Source organism: Paramormyrops kingsleyae, chromosome 1 (assembly GCF_048594095.1).
Source record: "Paramormyrops kingsleyae isolate MSU_618 chromosome 1, PKINGS_0.4, whole genome shotgun sequence".
In the NCBI taxonomy this organism is placed as follows: Eukaryota; Metazoa; Chordata; class Actinopteri; order Osteoglossiformes; family Mormyridae; genus Paramormyrops; species Paramormyrops kingsleyae.
In genome coordinates, this window is record NC_132797.1 from 2,761,534 (window position 1) to 2,783,741 (window position 22,208).

Genomic DNA, 22,208 nt, shown 5'->3' on the forward strand with positions numbered 1-22,208 from the left:
GAGCAGGAGAAAATGAGGAAGGGAATAAAAGAGGGACAGAGGGCAAGAGAATCAAAGGGAATGAGAGACAGAGCGATAGCGGAGAATGAGAAAGATTGGAAAGTCAAGGAGATCAGAACATGCCGCCGGAAGTGAGACAAAACAGGGTGAAAGGCAATGAGAAATCAGTCAGGTAACTGGAGATGAAGAGCACTATGAAGCAGAGATAAGGTGTGATGAGGGGATGAGGAGTGATGAGGGGATGAGGAATATTGAGGAGTATTGAGAAGTGATGAGGAGGATGACAAGGATGAGGAATGATGAGGAGGATGATGAGGATAAGGAAGATGAGGAGTGATGAGGAGGATGAGGGGGATGAGGGGATGAGGGGATGAGCCTGGACAGGGATTTAGGAGAAGGAGAAACGCCAATCATGGACGGGACTGCCTGGAGGAGAGCTGTGCAAACAGCAAAGGAGGTAACAGCAGGCTCCAGCCTGCTCAGAACCATGTGATGTACCTCTGTAGGATTCCTTTCACTGTCTTGGTGTCAACTAGAGTGATCTAGAGGAGATACTCACAGGCAGAAATGAGCCTCTGGCAGCCTGTGTAAACCCTATACTGTACCCCGCAAGTGGGGTGGAAATGTCTGTGGACCTATCAGTGTTTGGACATCAGCTGGCAGAAAGAGAAGGCTGCAAAGCCAAACTATTCCCCATCCCCTGGAGGAGGTCTTCAAACTCTCTGGTTGCAGTCTTAAGTGTAGAAAGCTGCCAAAGAAACAGCTGAATTGTCATAAGCCACATTGTGCCTTGTGCACATTGGGACATCAAGGTTCTTCATGCCCCCAGATGAAGACTCACACTCCCCACACTGGAAACCAAGGTTGTGGCACAACATCCAGCAGACATAGGTACTCTTTTAGAAGAGAAGGTATCTAGTGACTATGGGGCACTGTAAGGAGCAGCAGAGGCCTTAAGGCAAGTCATCCTGGTGAAGGAGGCATCCCAAGACTCAAAGAGAACTTCAGATGATTTCAGGGCTAATACGGAATAATCTGTAAACTCCAAGTGAGTATAAAGTTGAGAATGTGAGATGTTGTGTCGTTTGAGAGCCAGGGGAGGGACACGTAGAGGGACAGAGAGTTGGTGCATGTGAAGCAATTTGGGACCATCATGATGAGAATGAGGAAATGTACTCACAGGACGACCTCAATATGGTCCAGGGCCCACTGGTCGTGGCCGGCACCGTCATGACGGGGCTGCCACCATCGGAGCTCCACTCCTGTCACTCTCGCCTCGCTGAGAGACGGAGGAGAAGTGGTCGGCAAGTGAGAAGTCACCATTACACATGAACCCAAGCTGTCATGTCTCCAGGTGGGTATTAAAGCTGTATGCGTTAACGCATGTGGCAGACCAAAAGTACATTATCCAGTGGGTTTATCAGGATTTCAGACTCTATTTTCACTGAACTGTGATAAACGTCTATTGACCAGTCAATGTTAATGTGACAAAGAAGATGTTTTATGCTATGCTACATGCTAGGCCTGCTCTAGCTTGCATGTGATGTTTTAACAACTCGCCAAGATCAACTATAGCATGTTGTGGTGCATCAGAGAAACAGTCGGGTCTGCCTGCACTCACAGTGGGATGTTGTAGGAGACCCTCTGGGCTCGGATAAAGTCCTTGGGTTGATGCTGGGCGATGACATGCCAGCTGACTCCATGGTTGATGCTGTACTGCAGCAGGACAGCCCGATCCACTGTGTCAGGCCGATCGAGGGCCACATTGCAGCTGTCCGTCTGGGACGTGCTGCCGATCTGCAGCACGAACATGATCTTGCTGCATGGGAGTGAAGGTATGGAGTCAGAGCACCGTCATGACCTGTAGTCAGGATCATGACATCATCCATGACACCACTCGACATATGAGCACCATCAAAGACACTCATGGTCAACAACATTATCATAGCATTATTTATTATTTTTCAGTGGGTTATGAACCACAGCCTGTCTCCGGAAGGTTGTGGGGTCAAATCCCAATAGCCCCCAAAGTAATCTTCCGACCATTAAGCCATTGAGAAAGACCCTACACCACCACCTCTTCAGGGATGCTGCAATCTGACCCTAAAACATTTAGGGTCAGATTTATCACTTGTGCTGAATATATAAATGATTCAAACCTATCATGATGTACCTTTGCAAAGGTTCCTCAAGTTGTTAAAGGGGCAAGAAGCTTGCTAGTTCCTTGTTGGTTTGTCTAGGTTTATATCAGGTGATGAGTCAAAATCAAAATCAAGGCAGTTAGAATCCTTACCTCCAATAAGTTTTCATTACAATTTCATGCCTCACCATTAACCACAAATATTGAGTGGCAGCCTAAAAAATAGTAGGACATTTTGCAGAAATAAAGCTAATTCATGAAGCTTTCTCCGCACCTTGCCCTGGTGAGTTCCAGAGGCTTGGTGATGGCCTGCCTCATCTTGCAGCCGTTGAAGTAGAGCGAATCGCCATGGGCATGGGGAGAGAGCTGGCCGCACCCGTTACCCACACCTCCTCCCTGGATCAGCTGCCAGCTCTCATCAGACACGGTTCCAGACTCAAAGTTGTCCTTGATGGAGCTGGAGAAGTCAGTGCTGGACAGGGAGCAGTCATCACCTTAAGGAAGAAGAAGAAGAATGAGGCTTGATGGAGATACCAACAAAGCCAGTCCCAGCACCTATGTGACTTGTCGAGAGAAGCTCAACAGAGATGCCAACGAGGCCGATCTCGGCCCCCACGTGACAGGCCAAGAGAAGCTCAGTGGAGATGCCAATGAGGCTGGTCCCAGCATCTGCACAACGGGCCAAAAGAAGCTCAATGGAATCACCGGAGAGGCCAGTCCCAGGACCCACTTGACGGGCCGAGAGAAACTCAACGGAGATGCCTACAAGGCCGATCTCAGAACCCATGTGATGGGCCGAGAGAAACTTGATACATATGCCAACGAGGCCGGTCTCAGCATTTTCATGACGGGCCGAGAGAAGCTCAACAGAGATACCGACGAGACCTGTCTCAGAACCTGTGTAACAGGCCATGAGAAGCTTGACAGAGACGCCAACGAGGCTGGTCCCAGCACCCATGTGATGGGCCAAGAGAAGTTTGACAGAGACGCCGCCCACATGATGAGGCTTTTCTGTGAGACATTTCCATTTCACAGGTTTCTTACTTGACAGATATCAGTCTTGAAGATTATAATGTCAAACTTCCTTTATCTTTTTAAAAAGTCTTTGCACAGCCCATTACTAGAAACTCCAGAAGCCTCACCCCCTACCCCTCACACTTTTCATCTCTCTAACTGCTCAGCGACTTTCTGTGGAACCTCAGGATCCTTGAAGGCTTTTCCCAAAAGATGACATGATAGCCCTGGGTTCTCCATGACGTAGGTGGTAGGTGTGAATTTTTAATACACAGTACAGGCCATTGCTTTGACAACCTTTATATGACACTTTCACACACATATGAAACCGTGCAGATTAGCTGGTGTTCAGTAAATGTGATAGTAAAACACTGGACCTTCGCTACTTCATGTTAAACAGGACAGCAGGAGATTGTTCTCACCCTGATGTCCCTCATCACAGATGCAGACAGCCCCACTGGTACAATAGCCATGACCGCTGCAGAGGCCGGTACACGCCTCACCAATGTAAACGTGATCTACTCCCCAGCCCTGCCGCTCACCAGCACCCTCTTTCTGGATCCACCGGAACTGCGTCGCACTACAGATGGTGAAACGTGGGAAAACAATAAATGACACAGCCAAAGAGCGTGAATTCAGTCCAGATGTATTTCACATCTTCACAAGCTTTAAGAAAAAAGACCTTGAATATCTTAATGGAACCAGAAGGTGGTACCAAATTCCACCAAGTTCACCATAGACAGACAGAGACCCAACTGATAGTGAGAAAACCTAGACAGATCCAACAGAGAAAGAGAGTTGCATGAGGCAGTGACTTCCTGTACCCAGAGGAGACATAGTCTGGCAGCTGGACAGTGACCCTGGTCCACACCGAACTGTTGACGGGACTATAGATGGTCGACTCATGGAACTGGAAGGGGGAGCAGCCCACGTTGTTCACGGAGGAGGGGAGACACTCGGACTGTACCAAGTGCCAGGAATCAGACCTGGGGGGGGGGAGCAGTGAGAGAAGGAGTGATTCATCAGTCCCATGCACTGAGTCACTGAGTATTTAGATGGTACAACCCTCGATCACCTGGCATCCTTCCTGTACTCGAGCTTCACAGCATGGTGATCCTCACAGCTGTCCGCCTCGCAGCCCACCACAATCTGCAAGAGACTAAACACTCAGGTACAGGGCCAGCCCCCGGCTGCATAGGGCCCAGCAGCCACCAGGGGGCCCCCATCTCATTACCCTGTGGCGGGTGAGCTGTAGAGAGCTGTAGGGGTCCTGACCTTGAACTGCAGGATGTAGCCAGGCTGCACGATTAGCTCGCGTGTGACCAAGATGTTGTGAGTGCCGTCGCCGTTCTTGTTGGGCCAGTACAGATGGAAGGAGGGGTTTCCACAGAAGCCAGCCGTGCGTACAGCATTGGGGTAGAAGCTCCAGGATTCCTCGTGAGACATGCCCTCTGGGGGGGGGGGGGGCAAGTTCAGGAGAGCAGGGAAAGTAGGGGGGGACAATAGGGCAAATGAGGTAAACACTGAGGCCTTTTCCAGCAGGCTAATCCAGCTAATGGCTAATAGCACTAACCTTCATCGAAAGTGTCGAGCAGGGTGCTTGGGTTGATGTCAGACCCGCCCACCAGGATGTTGTCCAGGGCCCACTGAGCCCGCTCCAGGCCGGGCATGGCCAGGCCCGAGGAGATGGTAAAAGGCTGCCACCAGCGGAAGCGGGTGGCATTGGACAGCGCCCCCTCTGGCAGCACGATGTAATCCCTCCGCACAGACGCATACTTCAGGTAATCCATCTCATGCAGCAGGGTCCAGGACACACCTATGACAAGATGGGAAGGAGCGAGACGCCAAAGCAAAGGTGAGACACTAGATGGCGCTTGTTACGTCCGTCTTCGGTTTCCTGTTTATTCCGGGTAAGGCTGCATTATGGGTTTTTTTTAGGTTGCAGGTGGTGGTGGTGGTTTGCTTTTCTAATTGATTACAGGTGAGACCTGTTGGATGGGTGGAGTCTTCCCTACTAGAGCCCCGGGTCCACCTGCATCAGGAGGAGAGCTTCGACGCCACGCTGAGTGTTCCTGCTGCTGAGATTTTTGTTTGTCTGTGTTGATATTCTGTTCTGCTGCTCTCTTATATTTCCCGGACTTTTGCTTTGGTGCTTACTTTTCTTTTGTAAATAAAAACCCTAGATCGTTGAGCCAGCTGGTTTGGGTCTTTTATGTTGCGGTCATTGATTTGGCCGTAACAGCGCTTTAAAGCAACCTGACATAAATGAGTTCCTGTTTATGTGTGATGTCTTTGTGCCTAAGCTGTGATGGTGACCCCTGGTGTCAGTCGGTGGGGGAGATACTGGTCCATACCTCCATCGGTGGAGTAGTCCAGCAGCACTCCCTCTTTGCGGCACGTTGGCCGGTGACACATTGTCATGTTGTCCTCGCTCCCGATCCTCGCCCAGTACTCCACAAACCTGCCAACGTGTGACTCACCTTTAGCGTCGGTTAGCATTGTTAGCGTTGTTTTTAGCATTTCAGCTAAACCACAGGATTATGGGACTTGTCGGAGTACTGACTTGGCTCCACGGAGGTCCAGGTCCTGGGTGACAGCCTGCCGGGCGTTGGCGCCACTGAAGTACAGGGCCGTCCCCTCCACAAGCACCCCGCAGTCAGTACAGGGGCGGCCCCCCTCCAGGATCTGCCACTGGGGATCGGGGGAGCCCTCCCAGTCAAAGCGCTCCTTCAGGGAGGTCTGCAGAGGAGTTACAGAGGAGGCACAGACCCCATCAGTATGGACACCAATATCCAGCCTGGAAACTGAGCAGTGTGAGATATTACATCATCTCACATTCCATTAGCAGTCAGGTTCGAGTCCTAACTGCTTAGCAAGTAACTGCTTATTACAGGGGTGGCAGTCTTATCCGGGCGTGTGTGCGGAGTTTCACTGATCCCTGATTAGATTACTAATTAGAGGACTGATTGGCTGAAGAGTCCTCACACCTGGGTTTGAACAGCTGACCTACAGGTCATCTGAAAAACCTGCATACACACCGGCCCTTTGCAGATACGATTGCCTCCTGGCTTATTAAATAAAGAACATAAGAAATTTACAAACGAGAGGAGGCCATTCGGCCCATCACGCTCGTTTGAGGATTAATGATAATATTAATAATAAATATGGGCAGCGCAGTAAGTTAGCAGATAGCAGCATGGTGCTTGGGAGCCCTCTGTGTTTGGAGGGGTTTCTGTCAGATCACAGAACATGTGCTTACTTGATCTGGTGTTTTTAAACCGCTCCTAGCATGTGCTAGGCGTGTATGCATGGATGCCCCTGCCACAAGCCCTGTGCTTCCCAAGAGGGGTTCAAGGCCCACCGGAACCCCGGTAAATAGAGGCGGTACCCTGAGCGGCGAGCTGGCATGGCAGCTGGGCCCAGAGAAGCCGGGGTCGCAGAGGCAGCGCTGGTCCAGACAGTCTCCGTGGCCCCCGCAGTGGCCCTCGCACGCCGGCCCGATGTAGAAATTCTCCAGGGCCCACTGGGTGTCCGAGTGCTGCTGGTAGAACCGGAAGCGCACCGACCTGCCCCCCCCAACCCCGACGTAAGAGAAAACACGCTCACACACGTATGCATACATAATATAAGCTACATGTAAACATCTATCCAAATAAAAGGCTATAATGACTACACCTCTGCTGGGATAGGAACCAACAACCCTCTGGGTACAAGTCCTTGCCCCTACACACGTAAACCTGATTCAATGCTACCTCAAATAGGCACATAGCAGTAAAACGCATGTCTAAATGTTTTAAGGGAGACACAGCTGCTTTAATGGATGAGGGTGAACTCACGTGTCAGTCAGGCTGTCTGCCAGCGGGTAGATCACCCGCTTCCAGGCCTCAGCCGGGAAGAGGACGGACGGCTGGGACACCTGGCCCCCACACTGCGGGTCAGCGGGCAGGCACTGGGGCAGCAGGTACCTCCAGGACACGCCGAAGTCCACTGAGTACTGGACATGGACCTGTCTCTCGGCGAGTCGCTCTGGGATACCACAGCCCATAGCCATCTGGATGGGAGCAGGTCAACAGCCAATGGGCACAGGCCAGAGGACAGCATAGCATGAGAGTCATGTGACACAGGCGACCAATGAAAGCCCGTTGTGACCCCGTGTCTCGGCCTGCTGACCTTGAACTGCATGACCCAGCCGTTGCCCGGGACGATGTCGTGCGTGACGGCGTACACCTCGCGCCCGTCCACGTTGCCGCACACCATCACGCCATCCGGGGAGCCGCAGAAGCGCTGTAGCACGCAGTCCTCCGAGAACAGCCAGTGGTCACTCACTGCGTGACACACAGTCCAGTGAGTGTATCGCCCCCTGGGGTTCACTGTCAGCCCAGTTACTCACGCTGTGCCACAAGACATAAACTATAGCCACTATAACAACCGTAACAAACCACTAAGTCAGCCTGATAGGTTTTTTGGTCTCATAAGCATAAGATCTATAATGACAGAATGAGTAATTGCTATTAAAACATCGTTTTATACTGTTATTGGACTCCCTCTTGCCGGATTATTAATTTATACAACAAGATGTTTTAATGTGGCAGTTCAGATTAAGTTCATTTAGCAAACATTAAAATCTAAGACTCCTTCTTGGACTAGAACCGGCTGGGTTGTAAGTCAATGTGTTAAACTGTCACACCACACCTGGTCCCACCTTCTGTCACTCCATCGTCCCCTCGACCCCACACACAGCCCACCCCCTACCTGTGGTGGGCTCCTCCAGGTCAGGCAGGTGGGTGACACGTCCCACAGAGGCTCCATCAGCGGGGGTTCGCTCGTGATTGGGCAGGGCGACTCCCCCGAACGTGTCCAGGATCTGGGCCCGAGGGTCCGAGCCAGCAATGAGCACATTGTCCAGAGCCCAGTCGCTGTGGTCCACGCCGTCATGCTGTGGCTGCCACCAGCGCACACGCACTCCCTCCACCCGTGCAGCAGGGGGCAGCAGCACATTCACAAACCTATGTGTGGAGCACCAAAAAGAACAAGCAAGCTTTACTTGCAGTTGCTGTCAGATTGAAATATCATGAGTTATCCAGGTAATTGGTACAAGAACAGCGAGTAGTATTACTGTATACATTGCATTAAAATTAGAGGTTAGTTTCTCACGGATTTTGACAGCCTGAATGTGTTCCCTGCCAAACATACGCAGAGCATCTTTTATCCAAAGTGACTTACAATAAAATGGAGGGTTATTATTTTTTACAGGCACTCTGTGGTATTTGAGACCATAACCTTTGTATTACTAACACAGCACTCTACTTGTTAAGCTGCAGACACCTACCCAGGCTTGCTGTACTGGTCATAGAAAATCTCCGTCAGCAGGTTCCAGCTGATGCCACCATTCAGGCTGAACTCCAGCAGGACTGCCTGGTTGCGGTTGCTAGGGGGCGCCATGCAGCCATACATGAAGTAGAACTGGATGAACTCGGCGCTGGTGAGGTTCAGGTCCACGGTGACCAGTTGACGACTGCAGCTCTGAGCATGAGGGGAATCGGGATGAAGGGTCATTAAATATATGGTGGTTTAGTAAGAAAGAAATCACGAGTATTTGCTTTGCCCTTTGTACATCTCCACAATATTTACAAACTGACCAGCAGGTGGAGCAAAAGTTATGCAGCAGGACTTGTTGAAAGAGCATTTATTAAATAGCACCATTAAAAATAATGCTTGGTTTGCAGACTCGGTTTTCGTAGCAGAAGATTTTTTACATCTGATTTGTCGCAGTAATATCTTAAGCCTGATTTGTCGCAGTGATGATTTGTTTATGCCTGATTTGTTGCAGTGATAATCTGTTTACATCTAATGTGTGACAATTTGCTTACATCTGATTTGTAAGTTATAGTTTACGTCTGAGAAATAACAGTGATAGCCTGTTTACAGCTAATTTGTCAATGATAATCTGTTTATGTTTTATATGTGATAATGATATTGTGTTTACGTCTGATTTGTGACAGTGATGACCTGTTTATGTCTGATAGGTAACAGTATCAATTTATTTATATCTGATTTGTTACAGTGATAATCTGTTTATGTCTGACTCGTTACATCGTTTATGCTTGATTTGTTACACTGATGAGTTTATGTCTGATTTGTTACAGTAATATCCCATTTATCTTGACCAGTTGCAGTCCAGCTGGGTTTTGTTTGCGTTAAACATGCCGGTGAGCCGTACCCCACTGAAGTGCAGAGCCTCGCCCGACGCCACGGCCCCACACACGCTGCTTAGCTTGCCCCCTGTTACCAAGAGCCAGCTGCTGGGATTTGGCGCCCGACTGAAGCTGTCCTTGAGCTGGGAGGGAAGGGGCGACTGCGGCTCGTCGCAATAAACGCCACCCCACTCCGGGTCACAGCTAGAGAGAGACGGGAGGGAGCAGATGCTGGACTTTCATACCATTGGTCACTCAGCAATTATCTATCGCACCAGAAGCAAGCACATACTAGCCACACGGACAGTGCCCCCTACTGGCCACGTGGACAGCAGCTTCTTATGACCACACGGACAGTGCCCCCTACTGGCCACGTGGACAGCAGCTTCTTATGGCCACACGGACAGTGCCCCCTACTGGCCCCATTGACATATAATTATACGTCACTCACACGCAGGTGCTCTGCTGACAGCGCCCATGTCCAGAGCACATGTCCGGGCAGCCGTCCCCGATGTACAGGTTGTCCAGAGCCCACGTCTGCTGCTTGTCAAAGGGAGCTGGCTGGTACCAGCGGAACCGAGTCGCCGGGGACCTGTCAGACACAGCGCAGGTGGGTCTAAGTCCGGGGGTCTAAGTCCGGCCGGCGCAGGCGGGTCTAGGTCCGGCCGGCAATGTGGTGTCAAACGGCCGAGCTGCTTGGGCATGGTAATGTGGGACGGACCTGGCGTAGGGGGGGACGGGAAGGGTGACACGCCCCCACTTGTTGTAGGTGTCAGACACCAGCAGCCTCTGCAGTGTGTAGGCGGGGCAGTCGGGGCTGCTGGGTAGGCAGTCTCTCACCAGCGGCTGCCAAGACAGGCCCAGGTCCAGGGAGAACTGCAGCTCCACCGCTGCGCACACACGCACACACACACACACACACGCACACACACACACGCACACACACACACACGCACACACACACACACGCACACACACACACACACACACACACACACACAAGCATGCACAGACACAAGCAACAAAAACACATGAGAACAAATTAGCAACACTGCAAGTAGATGCAGTCACACCTAGTGGAAGTTAAGCAGAATTAATGTCTAATTAATGCCCATCCAACCATCCATCGCCCTGGGTTGTAAGGGCGGCAGCCTAAGCAGGGATGCCCAGACCTCCCTCTCCCCAGCCACCTCATTCAGCTCCCCCAGGGGATACCAAGGCGTTCCCAGGCCAGCCAAGAGATGTAATCTCTCCAGCGTGTCCTGGGTCTGCCTCGGGGTCTCCTCCCGGTTGGACATGCCCGAAACACCTCCCCAGGGAGCCGTCCAGGAGGCATTATAGATAGATGCCTGAACCACCTCAGCTGACTCCTTACGATGCAGAGGAGCAGCACCTCTACTTTGAGCCTCTCCTGAATGTCTGAGCTCCTCACCCTCTCTAAGGCTGAGCCCAGAAACGCTGCAAAGGAAGCTCATTTCAACTAACTGCAATTAATTAAATTAATTTAATGAATGCAAAACCAGTGTGTGTTTGATCCACCACCATCGTCCCCACGAAATGTAGCCCCCCCTCCCCCCGCATGACCCCTCTGGCTCACCGTAGCACGAGTTGGTGACGGAGCAGGAGGCGGAGAAGTCAAACTGTACAAAGGCGTCCTGGCCCACGCTGATGTCGGTGGTGACGGCGTAGCGCGTGTTGGACTTCTCGATGAAGGCGAAGGCCTCGCCGTCGGAGCCGCACACGGGCATGCGGGTGCCCCCCGGGTGAAGCAGCCAGGATCGCTCATCCTTGGACGAGAAGTCATCCTCCAGGGGCCCCCAGCCACTGGCACTGCCCCCTATGACCACCTGGTACAGCAAACACACACAGATGTATATGACAAAGCATGGATATTAATTTAAACAACTGCACAAACAGTTACGCCTGATTGCGGGACTCAAACCAACATCCTTTGAGCGACAATGCATGGAAATGTCCATAAGCAACCTCACATTTACTGAATAGCCTTTAATTTTCTTTTTTTATGCGTTTTTGTGTAAATATTTACTGAACAATCCAGATTAAGTCTCATGCTGCCACAGTAATGTAGGACTTGAACCAACATCCTTCAGGCAACAAGCTCATGGGCATTACCTTGGCTATATCACTCACCTGGTCCATGACCCAGGGGCTGTGGAAGTGGCCGTCCTCAGAAGGCTGCCACCAGCGCAGGCGTGTGGCTGGGGTACGGGAGCGCAGTGGGATCTCCAGGGCCACCAAGCGCGCCTGGTTACTGCTGTTGCTGAAGAGGAACTCCTGCAGCAGCACCCAGGACAGGCCGCCGTCGACAGAGAACTGCAGGAGGACGGGCTTGGAGCGAGGGTCTGGGGGTGATTTACCACAGCCCAGGCGCAAGAAGAACTGCACGAACCTGCAGGAAGCGGGAGGAGCAGCATGTGTATCAGGACTCAGGTAACCATGCTGGTTCCGTCTGTTTCCTGGGTGTGTGGCAGGCTTACCAGCGACCAGGCAAGTGGCTAGAAATTCTGGGCTCCCTGAAAAAATGTACCTTGGGCCCGCAGGACAAATCGGTACCTAATAGATCCTGTATGAAGAGGCTACACGCGTGTCAGACGTGTGACATGGTACCTGGCGTTGGACAGGTCTAAGTCCACGGTGACCAGCATGCGCAGGCCGTCCTCGCTGAAGAACAGGTGGTTCCCGCTGGTCATGATCCCGCACTTCCTGGAGGGCTTCCCCCCGCTGAGCAGCAGAAAGCGCCCCCTGTCTACGAAGCCCCCTGCGTGCGTGACGGGCACCTTATCGCCGCTTCGGAGCCTTTCTCTGAGCCTCGGCCCCACAGCTACACAGAAAACACACCAGACAGCTTGACCGCTGCTCTCAGGTCACATGATCACCATGGAGGGGGAAGATTCGTTATCTACCACGGGAGGGACTGATGTCTGATTAGTCACAGCAGGCTGTGATTGACAGGCACTGTAGCTCCGCCCACTTTGAAGCTTATCTGGTGATATACATAAATAACTAAAGAAATCTGAGCTTGGTGCCGCCTCTAGCCGATACAGAGCTCAGGAAGCCCACATGTCCGGGGCAGACACACGCGGGCAGACACGCACACGCATGCAGGTGGACACGCCCGCAGAGACACACACTCCTGGCTCTGCCTGAACACCGGCCAGCTCCTGTACCTTCGAAGTCCTCCTTCAGGAAGTCAGGGTTGGGCACGTGGGGCACGGAGCAGTCGGGCCCGGAGTAGCCGAGGTCGCAGGTGCACCGCGCCGCCCCCACGCACGCTCCGTGGCCCCCGCACATATCCTGGCACCGTGGCCCGATGTACACATTGTCCAGAGCCCATGTCGGGGGGGCAGCGCCACCCACATAGAAGCCCTGGTACCAGCGGAACCGCACCGACCTGCAGTGGGAAGACAGGAGCAGGCCCATCCTCTAAAACGTCAACCAGAAAACCCTGGAATGTTCCAGATTACCACACAGATTACACAACAGCAGTGCCACACAGTTTTCAGCGTTCACATAATTTTGCTACATAATTAATTGATTAATTAATTGATTGGTTATTTGATAACACACTTTATTAATAGATACTTTTGATGCTCAGTGCAGGATGATAGTTTCCATTACCCAAAATCCCCAGCTCACATGAGAGAGTCGCACGGCTTGGCGATCAGCCCCGCCCCCTCACCCGCATAGGCGGAGCTTGCCAAAGTGGATGACCTCCCTCCTCCAGCCCTGGGTGGTGCCCGAGTGGTAGATGCTGGCGGGGTGCAGCTCTGTGGAGCACAGCGAGTTGGGCTGGGGGCTCCCCGAGCACAGCGGCACCAACAGGTGCCAGGTGGCACCAAAATCCCGCGAGAACTCCAGGCGCACGGCGTTGGCGGCCGAGTTGTCCGTGGTGCAGCCCACGTTGATCTGCCGTGCGGGAGAGCAGAGAAGGCGGCTTTACTGCCCCGCCCCCCAAACACCCTGTTACCCCCCCATCTCAGGATCGCCCCCCAGGCCTCCCTGACTCGGCTACCTCAAACTGGACGATGGTGTTCTCATTGACGTCAACGTCACGGGTGGTGATGGAATGTTCCCCAAGATCACTGGACACAAACACCATGGCAGAGTCGTCCTGCCTGCAAAAATATGGATTCAGGCTGTACTCAACACAAGCCATTCATCAAATTTCGTTTAGAATTTATTCCAGCCTTGATTGCCAAGCATGTGACAATCAGTGTTTTCACATTCACTTTGCCAGTAAACAGTCAAGCCCAATTATCACCAATCAACATAAGCATCTCCACAAATCACCAAATGTTACAAGATACTCACAGCGCCCCCTTCTGGTAGGGGCAGTACGACCCAATGTTGCCTCCAGGATAGAAAAGCCAGGCATTCTCCACCGGCCCCCCCTCAAAACTGTCTTCCAGGAGAGGGGGGGTGTGCAGGGAGTTGCCGTCGATGATGAGGTCATCAATCACCCACACTTCCTCCTTCTTTCCTGCAAGGGGCATATAGTGTATGTGTATGTGTGTGTGTGTGTGTGTGCATGCGTGTTTATGCATGTGCATGTGTGTCTGTGCGTGTGTGTATACATGTGCATGTGTGCATGGATGTGCGTGTGCATGTGTCTGTACGTGTGTCTGAATCATGCCTTACCGTTATTGTAAGGCTGCCACAGCCGAAAGCGCGTGGCGTTGGTCTGGCCACTTTGGGGGAGGGGCAGGTGCAGGAACAGTGTGTCGGTGGACGTGGGGAAGTAGAATTCATCCAACAGCAGCCAGCTGATGCCCCCATTCACGGAGTACTGCAGGAGCACGGAGTGGGACCGTTCCGGGACCCCTGTACCCACAGAGACGCACAGGGACTGGGGTTACTGGGTCACCAGCCTCATGGGAGAGGCGAACAGGAGCGATGGGAGATGCAGACCCACCCTTGGTGATGAACTTGAAGGAGAACTGAATGTACAGAGCGCTGGTGCAGTCCAGGTCGCGGGACACCAGCATGCGGAGCCCCTCCTGGGTCGGGGGGGCAAGGGTCAGTGAGAGAGAGAGCAGAACAGGGGAAGTGGGTGAGAACCCAGTCCAGGGAGCGGGTCAAGTGTAGGCAGCCCCAGCTATGAAGCCAGAGCCAGCGAAGAGAACAAATTTAGGGCACACTAAACTCAATAAATACATTTATAATTAATGCAGTCACTTCAAAATTTTGTTTGAGCTGTTTTGTGTGGCACAGAAAAGAGAAGCAGATAAGACCCCTGAATGCTTCACATCTTACGTTTTTCATGTTATTCGATTAGCAGATGCTTTTACCCAAAGCAACGCACATTTAGAAAAAGCAGTGTCAGACGGTCCCTGCAGCAATTAGCACTCTGCTGACCCTGGGATTTGAACCAGCAACCTTCCGATCTTAAACACAGGGTCCTAACCCACTGAGCCACACAGCGCCCCACATACCCACCCCTTTGAAAATGAGTGCCGTGCCGGACTTGAGCGGTTCCCCGCTGAGGGTGCCCCGCTCGGCCCCATACACCTCCGGCCACTGCTCCCCCCGCAGATTCTCGTTGAAGTCCTCCTTCAGCATCGATGGCAGGGGCATCAGGGGGACACAGTGTGGGCCCCCGTAACCACGGTCACACCTGGGGGGCAGGCGGGGGGGGGGGGGCAGAAGGTCAGAGGGCAGCGTCCTCAGAGCACCGCACTCCAGGGGAGGCGGGGGGGTCCACTCACACGCAGCGGCCGCTGTCACACAGGCCATGGCCAGAGCACATCCAGGGGCACCCAGGAGTCAGCAGCACGTTGTCCAGGGCCCAGCCATCCGCCCCGGGGCTGAAGCTGCTCTGGATCCAGCGGAACCGCGTCCTGGGGGAGCTGGGGAGCAAGGCAGACGGCCTGGGTTCCATTACTTGCTGCATGTATGGATCCCCGTGAGACAGCAGTGGGCGGAGCTTACTTGGCCACGCTGGGCAGGTAAACGGTGACCCTTTTCCAACGTGAATACTGGGGGGCGCTGTAGATGGAGCTCTGGGTATAGCTGGAGCAGCCGATGGCAGGGGGTACGCACTCGGGGGTGAGCAAGGCCCAGCGGCGCCCCCCATCTGTGGAAAACTCCAGGCGGACACCGTGGGACGCTGAGGCGGCCTTGCTGCAGCCCATGCTGAGGTCGAACTGGAGGAAGGAGGAGCCAGACACCTCGAAATCCCAGGTCTCCACGTAGCGTGGCTTCTCTGTGGGGTGAGCAGAGGCACAAGACAGACACGTAAACACAGAGACACACGACAGAAACGCAGAGGCACAGACACAAGACAGACACATAAACACAGAGACACACGACAGACACGCAGAGGCACAGACACAAGACAGACACGTAAACACAGAGACACACGACAGACACGCAGAGACACAGACACACGACAGACAGGCAGGGTGTAAGAAAGCTAGAGAATGTTCCTTAAACACAAGGGTCTAAAACAAGATATGATATACTTCATTGATCCCAAGGGGAAATGTGAGTAAAATGTGAGTAAGCGTTAATCTGTCAGTAAGCAGCAGGATGCGTGGACAAGTCTATGCCCGTCCATTGCCGTGGTTCCAGGTTCGAGAGCCACAGCAGCAGAGTGGGACTCACTGTCTGCGGCCTCGCTGCTGAAGGTGAGCGCCGTGTCCAGGGACAGGCAGTCCACGGTCACCCGCCCGCCCTGCACGCGGTACCAGGTGTGCCGCACCGGAGCAGGCCCGTCGAACTTGTCATGGAAGCCCGTCCTGGAGCTGTCGTTCATCCCGATCAGGACGTCGTCCAGGGCCCACTGGGCCGAATGCTTGCCTGTGGAAAACAAGAGAGAGAAGGTAGCGGATTTTATGTCATCGTCTCCCTACCGCCCGGCACCCCTGTCCGGGGGCCAGAGAGATCAGGGCCCCTCACCCTGCTGAGGCTGCCACCAGCGGAACACCGTGTGGGCAGTTTTGGCCGGAGGCGGAAGCTCGATCGTCACAATCTGCGGCTCCAGGAAGGAGTTGTAGTCCAACTCCCTGAGAAAGTGCCACCTTACGCCGTTGTTGGTGGAGAACTGGACAATCACGCCTGTGGGCAGAGGACACCAGCGGTGAGCAAAATCCAGGCTTTGAATAATATGTTCACAATGACAGGCTTGCTGACAGCTGAGTGAAAAATAGTGGAGGGATGTTATTAAATTGACCAGAGGTCATGTTTGACTTCCACAAAGCCGCCACATGATGGCAGCAGAGTGCCTCATCGATACGCAGTATCTGGTTTACAGGTTTTTTTGCATGCGATGTGATCGTTACCTTCATTTCGGGAGCGGGGCCTGCTGCACGCGGAGCCCATGCTCTTTCCACCAATCCGTATGTAGAACTGAACCAGGCTGTTGGACACACACAAACACTGTCTCAGATGAGGGGGCTGTACAGCAAGCAGCCCCGGGGTGGGTAGGGGGGCTTACTGACCGGCTGTTCGTGGTGTCCAGGGGGACAGTGCGGGCTTCTCTTCTCCCAGCGGCGCCGAAGTAGAGAGCCTTTCCGTCCGCGATGGTCCCGCAGCCAGCGCCCACCTGGGTGCCAAACAGGCTCTGCCAGAGAGGGCTGAGTTTGCCCTCGAAGTCTTCCATGAGCTCTGTGGGGCTCGGCTGGGCGGGGACACAGCTGTCCTGCTCCACTGCGATGGCCACCCATACATACACACACACACACACACACACACACACAAACACACACAAATACAAGTCACACAAGTCAATGCACACACACACACAAACACACACATACACATATGCACACGTGCACACACATACAGACAAACACAAGACACAATCAGATCAGAGCTCCTAAACCCGCCCCCCCCCCCCCCCCCCATCCACCCCACAGTGTGAAGAGAGTTCAGCAAAGGTGCTGTGGTTGAGATTTTTTAGCCTTTAATATTAAATATTAACTATCCTTCTTCTCTCTCCTCCATCCGCCCCACTTTTCACTCAGCAGATCTCATGCTCATGACTTGTTTTGCAGGCGACTGGCACGTACCATACAGCAGTGTTTCTCAAGCCGGACCCCCAGAAAGTCCACAATTTTGCTCCCTCCCAGCTCCCAGCCAATCACAAATACCAAATAGCTGGTTCAGGTGTGCTGAGATCTGGGAGTGAGCGGAAATGTGGACAGTCTGGGGTCCCTGAGGACCGGATTGAGAAACACTGCCATAAAAAGCATGGAATGGGATGTACCATTGAGGACCACGGGGTATGAGGCACGTACCCACAAAGGAGCAATACATACCTGTGTAGCCCATGTCACAGAAGCAGACCCCCGAGATGCAGTCCCCGTGACCCCCGCAGTGGTTGGGACACGGCTCTGAGATGTACACCCCATCTAGGGCAAAGGGGGGGGCGTCTCGGTGCACACTACTCTCCTGGAACCAGCGGAACCGCGTCTTACTGAGGGAGAGGAGGGGAAGGAGGAAGAGTCCGATGAAGGTTAAAGAGTCACATACACACACGTGCGTGTATGTGTGTGTGTGTGTGTGTGTGTGTGTGTGTGTGTGTGTGTCCCTACACCTCACCTGGCGGCCACGCCACGCGGTATCACCACGGTGACCCTGCTCCAGCGCTCGTAGTCACCCGTGTTGTAGACGCTGGGCTCCTGAAATTCGCGGCCACTGCCCTCGCAGGCGCCCCCCGCTGGTGAACCTGGGTAGCAGCTCTCCTGGACCAGAGCCCAGGTACGGCCAGCGTCGTGGGAGTACTGCAGCATCACTGGGGCCAACGGGCTGAACTGGACCTCGCAGCCGATGTTCAGCTTCAAGCAGCAAGAGACCGAGAGAAAGAAAAAGCAAATGTGATTGGCTACAGTAGACAATTGGGTCATTCTCACAAACTCACTACCGTAATTTCTCTAATTTTGAAAATTAGTTCAAAGAAACTTGTAAACTCAAATTATACGACTTCAATGTCTACACTGTTGATTTTTCCACTGGGCTGATTAAACTGTATTATAATATAACCACTTATTTCTCTAAGCATTTAATCAAAACTAGGGCAAAAGTAACAAAATTACAAAACTAATAAAAAACAGAGCAAAAAATATCACTGAAATTTATTTGTTATTTATTAAAACTGTTACAGCAATGAGATTTTTGGCTAGCAATTTGGAAAAAATAATCTAAAAGTCATTAAACCAGAGCAACTAATAATTTTGAAAAACAGTGGTACCTCAGAACTCGAATTAATTAAAAAGTTCGAGTTCTTATCGATTATTCCCCATAAGAAATAATAGAAAACCAATTAATTGGTTCCTGGCCCCAAAAAATTACACCTAAATATGGTTCTTTTTTTTTAGCATTTAAACACAAAATGAACAGGATAAAACAAGAAGAGCATATACTGTACTAAACACACTTATCAAAACAGTAATTTGAAAGTAAGAAAATAAATGTATCCAAACAATGTGTAAAGTTAAAAAAAAAACAATGTGTCCTGCCCCGATCGTCCGCTCCTTCCGTGTGCCACGCCCCCTCGTTAACCCCATGTGGAATCCCTGTGTAATCAGCTGTTTCTGGTTGTTGTCATTAGTCCTCTGTATTTCGTCCGCATTTCAGTTTGTTTCCCCAGTCCGGTCATTGTATTGTCCGTCTGCGTTTTGCCTGCCTTACCTGTAATTAAACCCCGTATTCCCCGATACCTTGACGTCTGCGCCTTTGTCTCAGTTCCGTCCCCGCTCGTCACGATAATATTATTATAATTAAATGTATTAATGGTTTATTATTAATGATATTAAAATAATTAAAAAGAAATCTTTATTTTTAAATGTATTTTATTACATAATAATTACTGTTACTGTCTATCATTGTCTAAATGTATTTTTACTGTCTAAATATATGTATTCAGTTAGTGTAAACATGCACGATGCTATCACAGCGAATGCGAGGCTGAGACTGAAGCTTTACCCTTTGTTTCCGCTGAGAGACGTGCCGCGTGACTCATTTCCCCGCGCGTACAAGATATCTTAGGTCGGCGACTTCTGAGATTCAGATCGAGTCATTTTTTTTCGAACTGGTTGGTTCGACTTAAAATTCGAGTTCTAATGAGTTTGAGTACTGAGGTACCGCTGTACTTGAAAAGTTAAGGTGAACTACCCTACACAAAAAATCCACTGTAGTTATACTTTTTTATTTTTCCAAAAAATTCTCAGGTTATGAGAATGACCCAGTCACAGGTCAGAGGGATAATTTTGGGACTGAATGTCTACAGTAAGTCTGGACACCACGATGAGGCCACGTGGCGGATGAGTGACCTGAGAGCCCAAAGGAGACCCCCCCCCCCCCCCCCGAATACCTTGAACTGCAGGGTGTATCCAGGTCGCAGGGATAGGTCCCGAGTGACGGCCACCCGGTCCCCGTCGGAGCGGCCGAACACCATGGCGGAGGGCGTGGGGGCACAGAAGCTGCCGTTGCCCTCCTTATCCATGCCTTCGTTGCCCAGACGAAGCCAGACGCTCATCTGATTCAGTGGGTAATCAAACGCCGGCTTCTCATAGAAGTTCTGGGGGGGGGCAGCAGGTGTCACACTCAGGCAGCGGACAGACAGCCTCTGGGGGATTTCGGGTCCCCCAGATCAGTGACCACCCTCCCACAGCCTGGAATATCCTTCAGGCAGTGACCATTGGCTAATGATGAGGTAATGATGAGGTTGCCCCCTCTGTATGAATTATGCCCCTTTTTTGCCTACAACCCCCTAACCTGGGGAAGGGTGGGGCTGGCCACGGGGACGATCTGCTTCTCCCGCTCGGACAGGATGATGATGTCATCGATGGCCCACTGGTCGTAGCCCTCGCCAGAGTGGAGGGGCTGCCACCAGCGGAAGCGTGTGCTGGGCGTCTTGGCGGCTTGGGGCAGCTCATAGTGAACGAAGCTGCGGAGGAAATAGGAAGAGGAGGGTCTCTCTGAACCAGCGGCACCAATGACCAAGTGGCCTCTGCAGACACACTGCCTCTCACACCCAATCATGTGGAAGGTATAATGTATGATGTTAATCACAGACATTTCTAACTGCAGCTTTATTATTAACTTCAGTTTTTTTATCTACAGTGAGGGAAAATCTGACCCCCTGCAGAATTCTTAAGTTGACCCATTAATAAAGAAAGGAGAAGTCTATAATTTCACTGGTTTATTTTAACAGCAAAAGACAACAAAAAAATCATTATGTAACAAGTTACCAACCAATTTGTCATTTATCTAGGGAAATACGTATTTGATCCCTTGGAACACAGGCTTTAGTACTCGGTGGAGTAACCATTGTTGCCAAGCACAGCTGTCAGACGTTTCTTGCAGTTGGTCACCAGGTTGGCACGCAGCTCAGCAGGAATTCTCATCCACTCCTCTTTGCAGACCTCCTCCAAATCTTTAAGGTTTTTAGGCTGATACTATGGGATTAAGGTCTGGAGACTGGCTAGGGCGCTCCAAGCTGTATGCTTAGGGTTGTTGTCTTGCTGGGAGACCCACCCGCAATGTCCTGGCTGAAGGAAGGAGGTTTTCATCCAAGATTTTACGGTACATGGCCCCATCCATCTTTCCTTTAATGCGGTGCAGCTGTCCTGTACCCTTGGCAGAAAACCCCCCCAAAGCTTAATGCTTCCACCTCTGTGTTTGACAGTAGGGATGGTGTTCCAGGGGTTATAGTGAGCATACTTTACACGGCAAGTAGAATTGATGCCAAACAGCTCGAGTTCGGTCTTGTCTGACCACAACACATTATTCAAAGCCTCACTGGATTTATTCAGGTGTTCACTGGCATAATTCAGAAGGGCCTGAACATGGGCCCTCTTGAGCAGGTGTTCACTGGCATACTTCAGAAGGGCCTGAACTTGGGCCCTCTTGAGCAGATGTTCACTGGCATACTTCAGAAGGGCCTGAACATGGGCCTTCTTGAGCAGGTGTTCACTGGCATACTTCAGAAGGGCCTGAACATGGGCCTTCTTGAGCAGGTGTTCACTGGCATACTTCAGAAGGGCCTGAACATGGGCCTTCTTGAGCAGGTGTTCACTGGCATACTTCAGAAGGGCCTGAACATGGGCCCTCTTGAGCAGGTGTTCACTGGCATACTTCAGAAGGGCCTGAACTTGGGCCCTCTTGAGCAGGTGTTCACTGGCATACTTCAGAAGGGCCTGAACATGGGCCCTCTTGAGCAGGTGTTCACTGGCATACTTCAGAAGGGCCTGAACATGGGCCCTCTTGAGCAGGTGTTCACTGGCATACTTCAGAAGGGCCTGAACATGGGCCTTCTTGAGCAGGTGTTCACTGGCATACTTCAGAAGGGCCTGAACATGGGCCTTCTTGAGCAGGTGTTCACTGGCATACTTCAGAAGGGCCTGAACATGGGCCCTCTTGAGCAGGTGTTCACTGGCATACTTCAGAAGGGCCTGAACTTGGGCCCTCTTGAGCAGATGTTCACTGGCATACTTCAGAAGGGCCTGAACATGGGCCCTCTTGAGCAGGTGTTCACTGGCATACTTCAAGAAGGGCCTGAACATGGGCCCTCTTGAGCAGGTGTTCACTGGCATACTTCAAGAAGGGCCTGAACATGGGCCCTCTTGAGCAGGTGTTCACTGGCATACTTCAGAAGGGCCTGAACATGGGCCCTCTTGAGCAGGTGCTCACTGGCATACTTCAGAAGGGCCTGAACATGGGCCCTCTTGAGCAGGTGTTCACTGGCATACTTCAGAAGGGCCTGAACATGGGCCCTCTTGAGCAGGTGTTCACTGGCATACTTCAGAAGGGCCTGAACATGGGCCTTCTTGAGCAGGTGTTCACTGGCATACTTCAGAAGGGCCTGAACATGGGCCCTCTTGAGCAGGTGTTCACTG

The 22,208-nt window shown here is 52.0% G+C and overlaps 1 protein-coding gene across 3 annotated transcripts in view; it reads right to left on the reverse strand.

Annotated features, from left to right (window-relative positions):
• The window catches only part of LOC111851229 (reelin), an 87,685-nt gene that overhangs the window by 3,336 nt on the left and 62,141 nt on the right, over nucleotides 1-22,208 (reverse strand). For all 3 annotated transcript variants that reach the window (XM_023825938.2, XM_023825937.2, XM_072715087.1), the window contains exons 26-63: nucleotides 20,086-20,257; nucleotides 19,682-19,888; nucleotides 17,911-18,146; nucleotides 17,628-17,785; nucleotides 16,809-17,016; nucleotides 16,650-16,726; nucleotides 16,267-16,425; nucleotides 15,973-16,167; nucleotides 15,298-15,571; nucleotides 15,075-15,215; nucleotides 14,806-14,983; nucleotides 14,282-14,366; nucleotides 14,008-14,190; nucleotides 13,681-13,849; nucleotides 13,382-13,484; nucleotides 13,049-13,275; nucleotides 12,537-12,760; nucleotides 11,977-12,190; nucleotides 11,500-11,758; nucleotides 10,946-11,195; nucleotides 10,070-10,238; nucleotides 9,800-9,940; nucleotides 9,375-9,552; nucleotides 8,484-8,677; nucleotides 7,907-8,160; nucleotides 7,325-7,479; nucleotides 6,991-7,205; nucleotides 6,543-6,720; nucleotides 5,718-5,893; nucleotides 5,509-5,615; nucleotides 4,728-4,970; nucleotides 4,430-4,605; nucleotides 4,230-4,303; nucleotides 3,979-4,140; nucleotides 3,577-3,734; nucleotides 2,415-2,634; nucleotides 1,622-1,819; nucleotides 1,181-1,279 (exon numbers count right to left, since the gene is read on the reverse strand). In XM_023825938.2, the coding sequence (XP_023681706.2) occupies nucleotides 1,181-1,279; nucleotides 1,622-1,819; nucleotides 2,415-2,634; nucleotides 3,577-3,734; nucleotides 3,979-4,140; nucleotides 4,230-4,303; nucleotides 4,430-4,605; nucleotides 4,728-4,970; nucleotides 5,509-5,615; nucleotides 5,718-5,893; nucleotides 6,543-6,720; nucleotides 6,991-7,205; nucleotides 7,325-7,479; nucleotides 7,907-8,160; nucleotides 8,484-8,677; nucleotides 9,375-9,552; nucleotides 9,800-9,940; nucleotides 10,070-10,238; nucleotides 10,946-11,195; nucleotides 11,500-11,758; nucleotides 11,977-12,190; nucleotides 12,537-12,760; nucleotides 13,049-13,275; nucleotides 13,382-13,484; nucleotides 13,681-13,849; nucleotides 14,008-14,190; nucleotides 14,282-14,366; nucleotides 14,806-14,983; nucleotides 15,075-15,215; nucleotides 15,298-15,571; nucleotides 15,973-16,167; nucleotides 16,267-16,425; nucleotides 16,650-16,726; nucleotides 16,809-17,016; nucleotides 17,628-17,785; nucleotides 17,911-18,146; nucleotides 19,682-19,888; nucleotides 20,086-20,257 (6,816 nt within the window). The remainder of the gene's footprint in view (nucleotides 1-1,180; nucleotides 1,280-1,621; nucleotides 1,820-2,414; nucleotides 2,635-3,576; nucleotides 3,735-3,978; nucleotides 4,141-4,229; nucleotides 4,304-4,429; nucleotides 4,606-4,727; nucleotides 4,971-5,508; nucleotides 5,616-5,717; nucleotides 5,894-6,542; nucleotides 6,721-6,990; nucleotides 7,206-7,324; nucleotides 7,480-7,906; nucleotides 8,161-8,483; nucleotides 8,678-9,374; nucleotides 9,553-9,799; nucleotides 9,941-10,069; nucleotides 10,239-10,945; nucleotides 11,196-11,499; nucleotides 11,759-11,976; nucleotides 12,191-12,536; nucleotides 12,761-13,048; nucleotides 13,276-13,381; nucleotides 13,485-13,680; nucleotides 13,850-14,007; nucleotides 14,191-14,281; nucleotides 14,367-14,805; nucleotides 14,984-15,074; nucleotides 15,216-15,297; nucleotides 15,572-15,972; nucleotides 16,168-16,266; nucleotides 16,426-16,649; nucleotides 16,727-16,808; nucleotides 17,017-17,627; nucleotides 17,786-17,910; nucleotides 18,147-19,681; nucleotides 19,889-20,085; nucleotides 20,258-22,208) is intronic.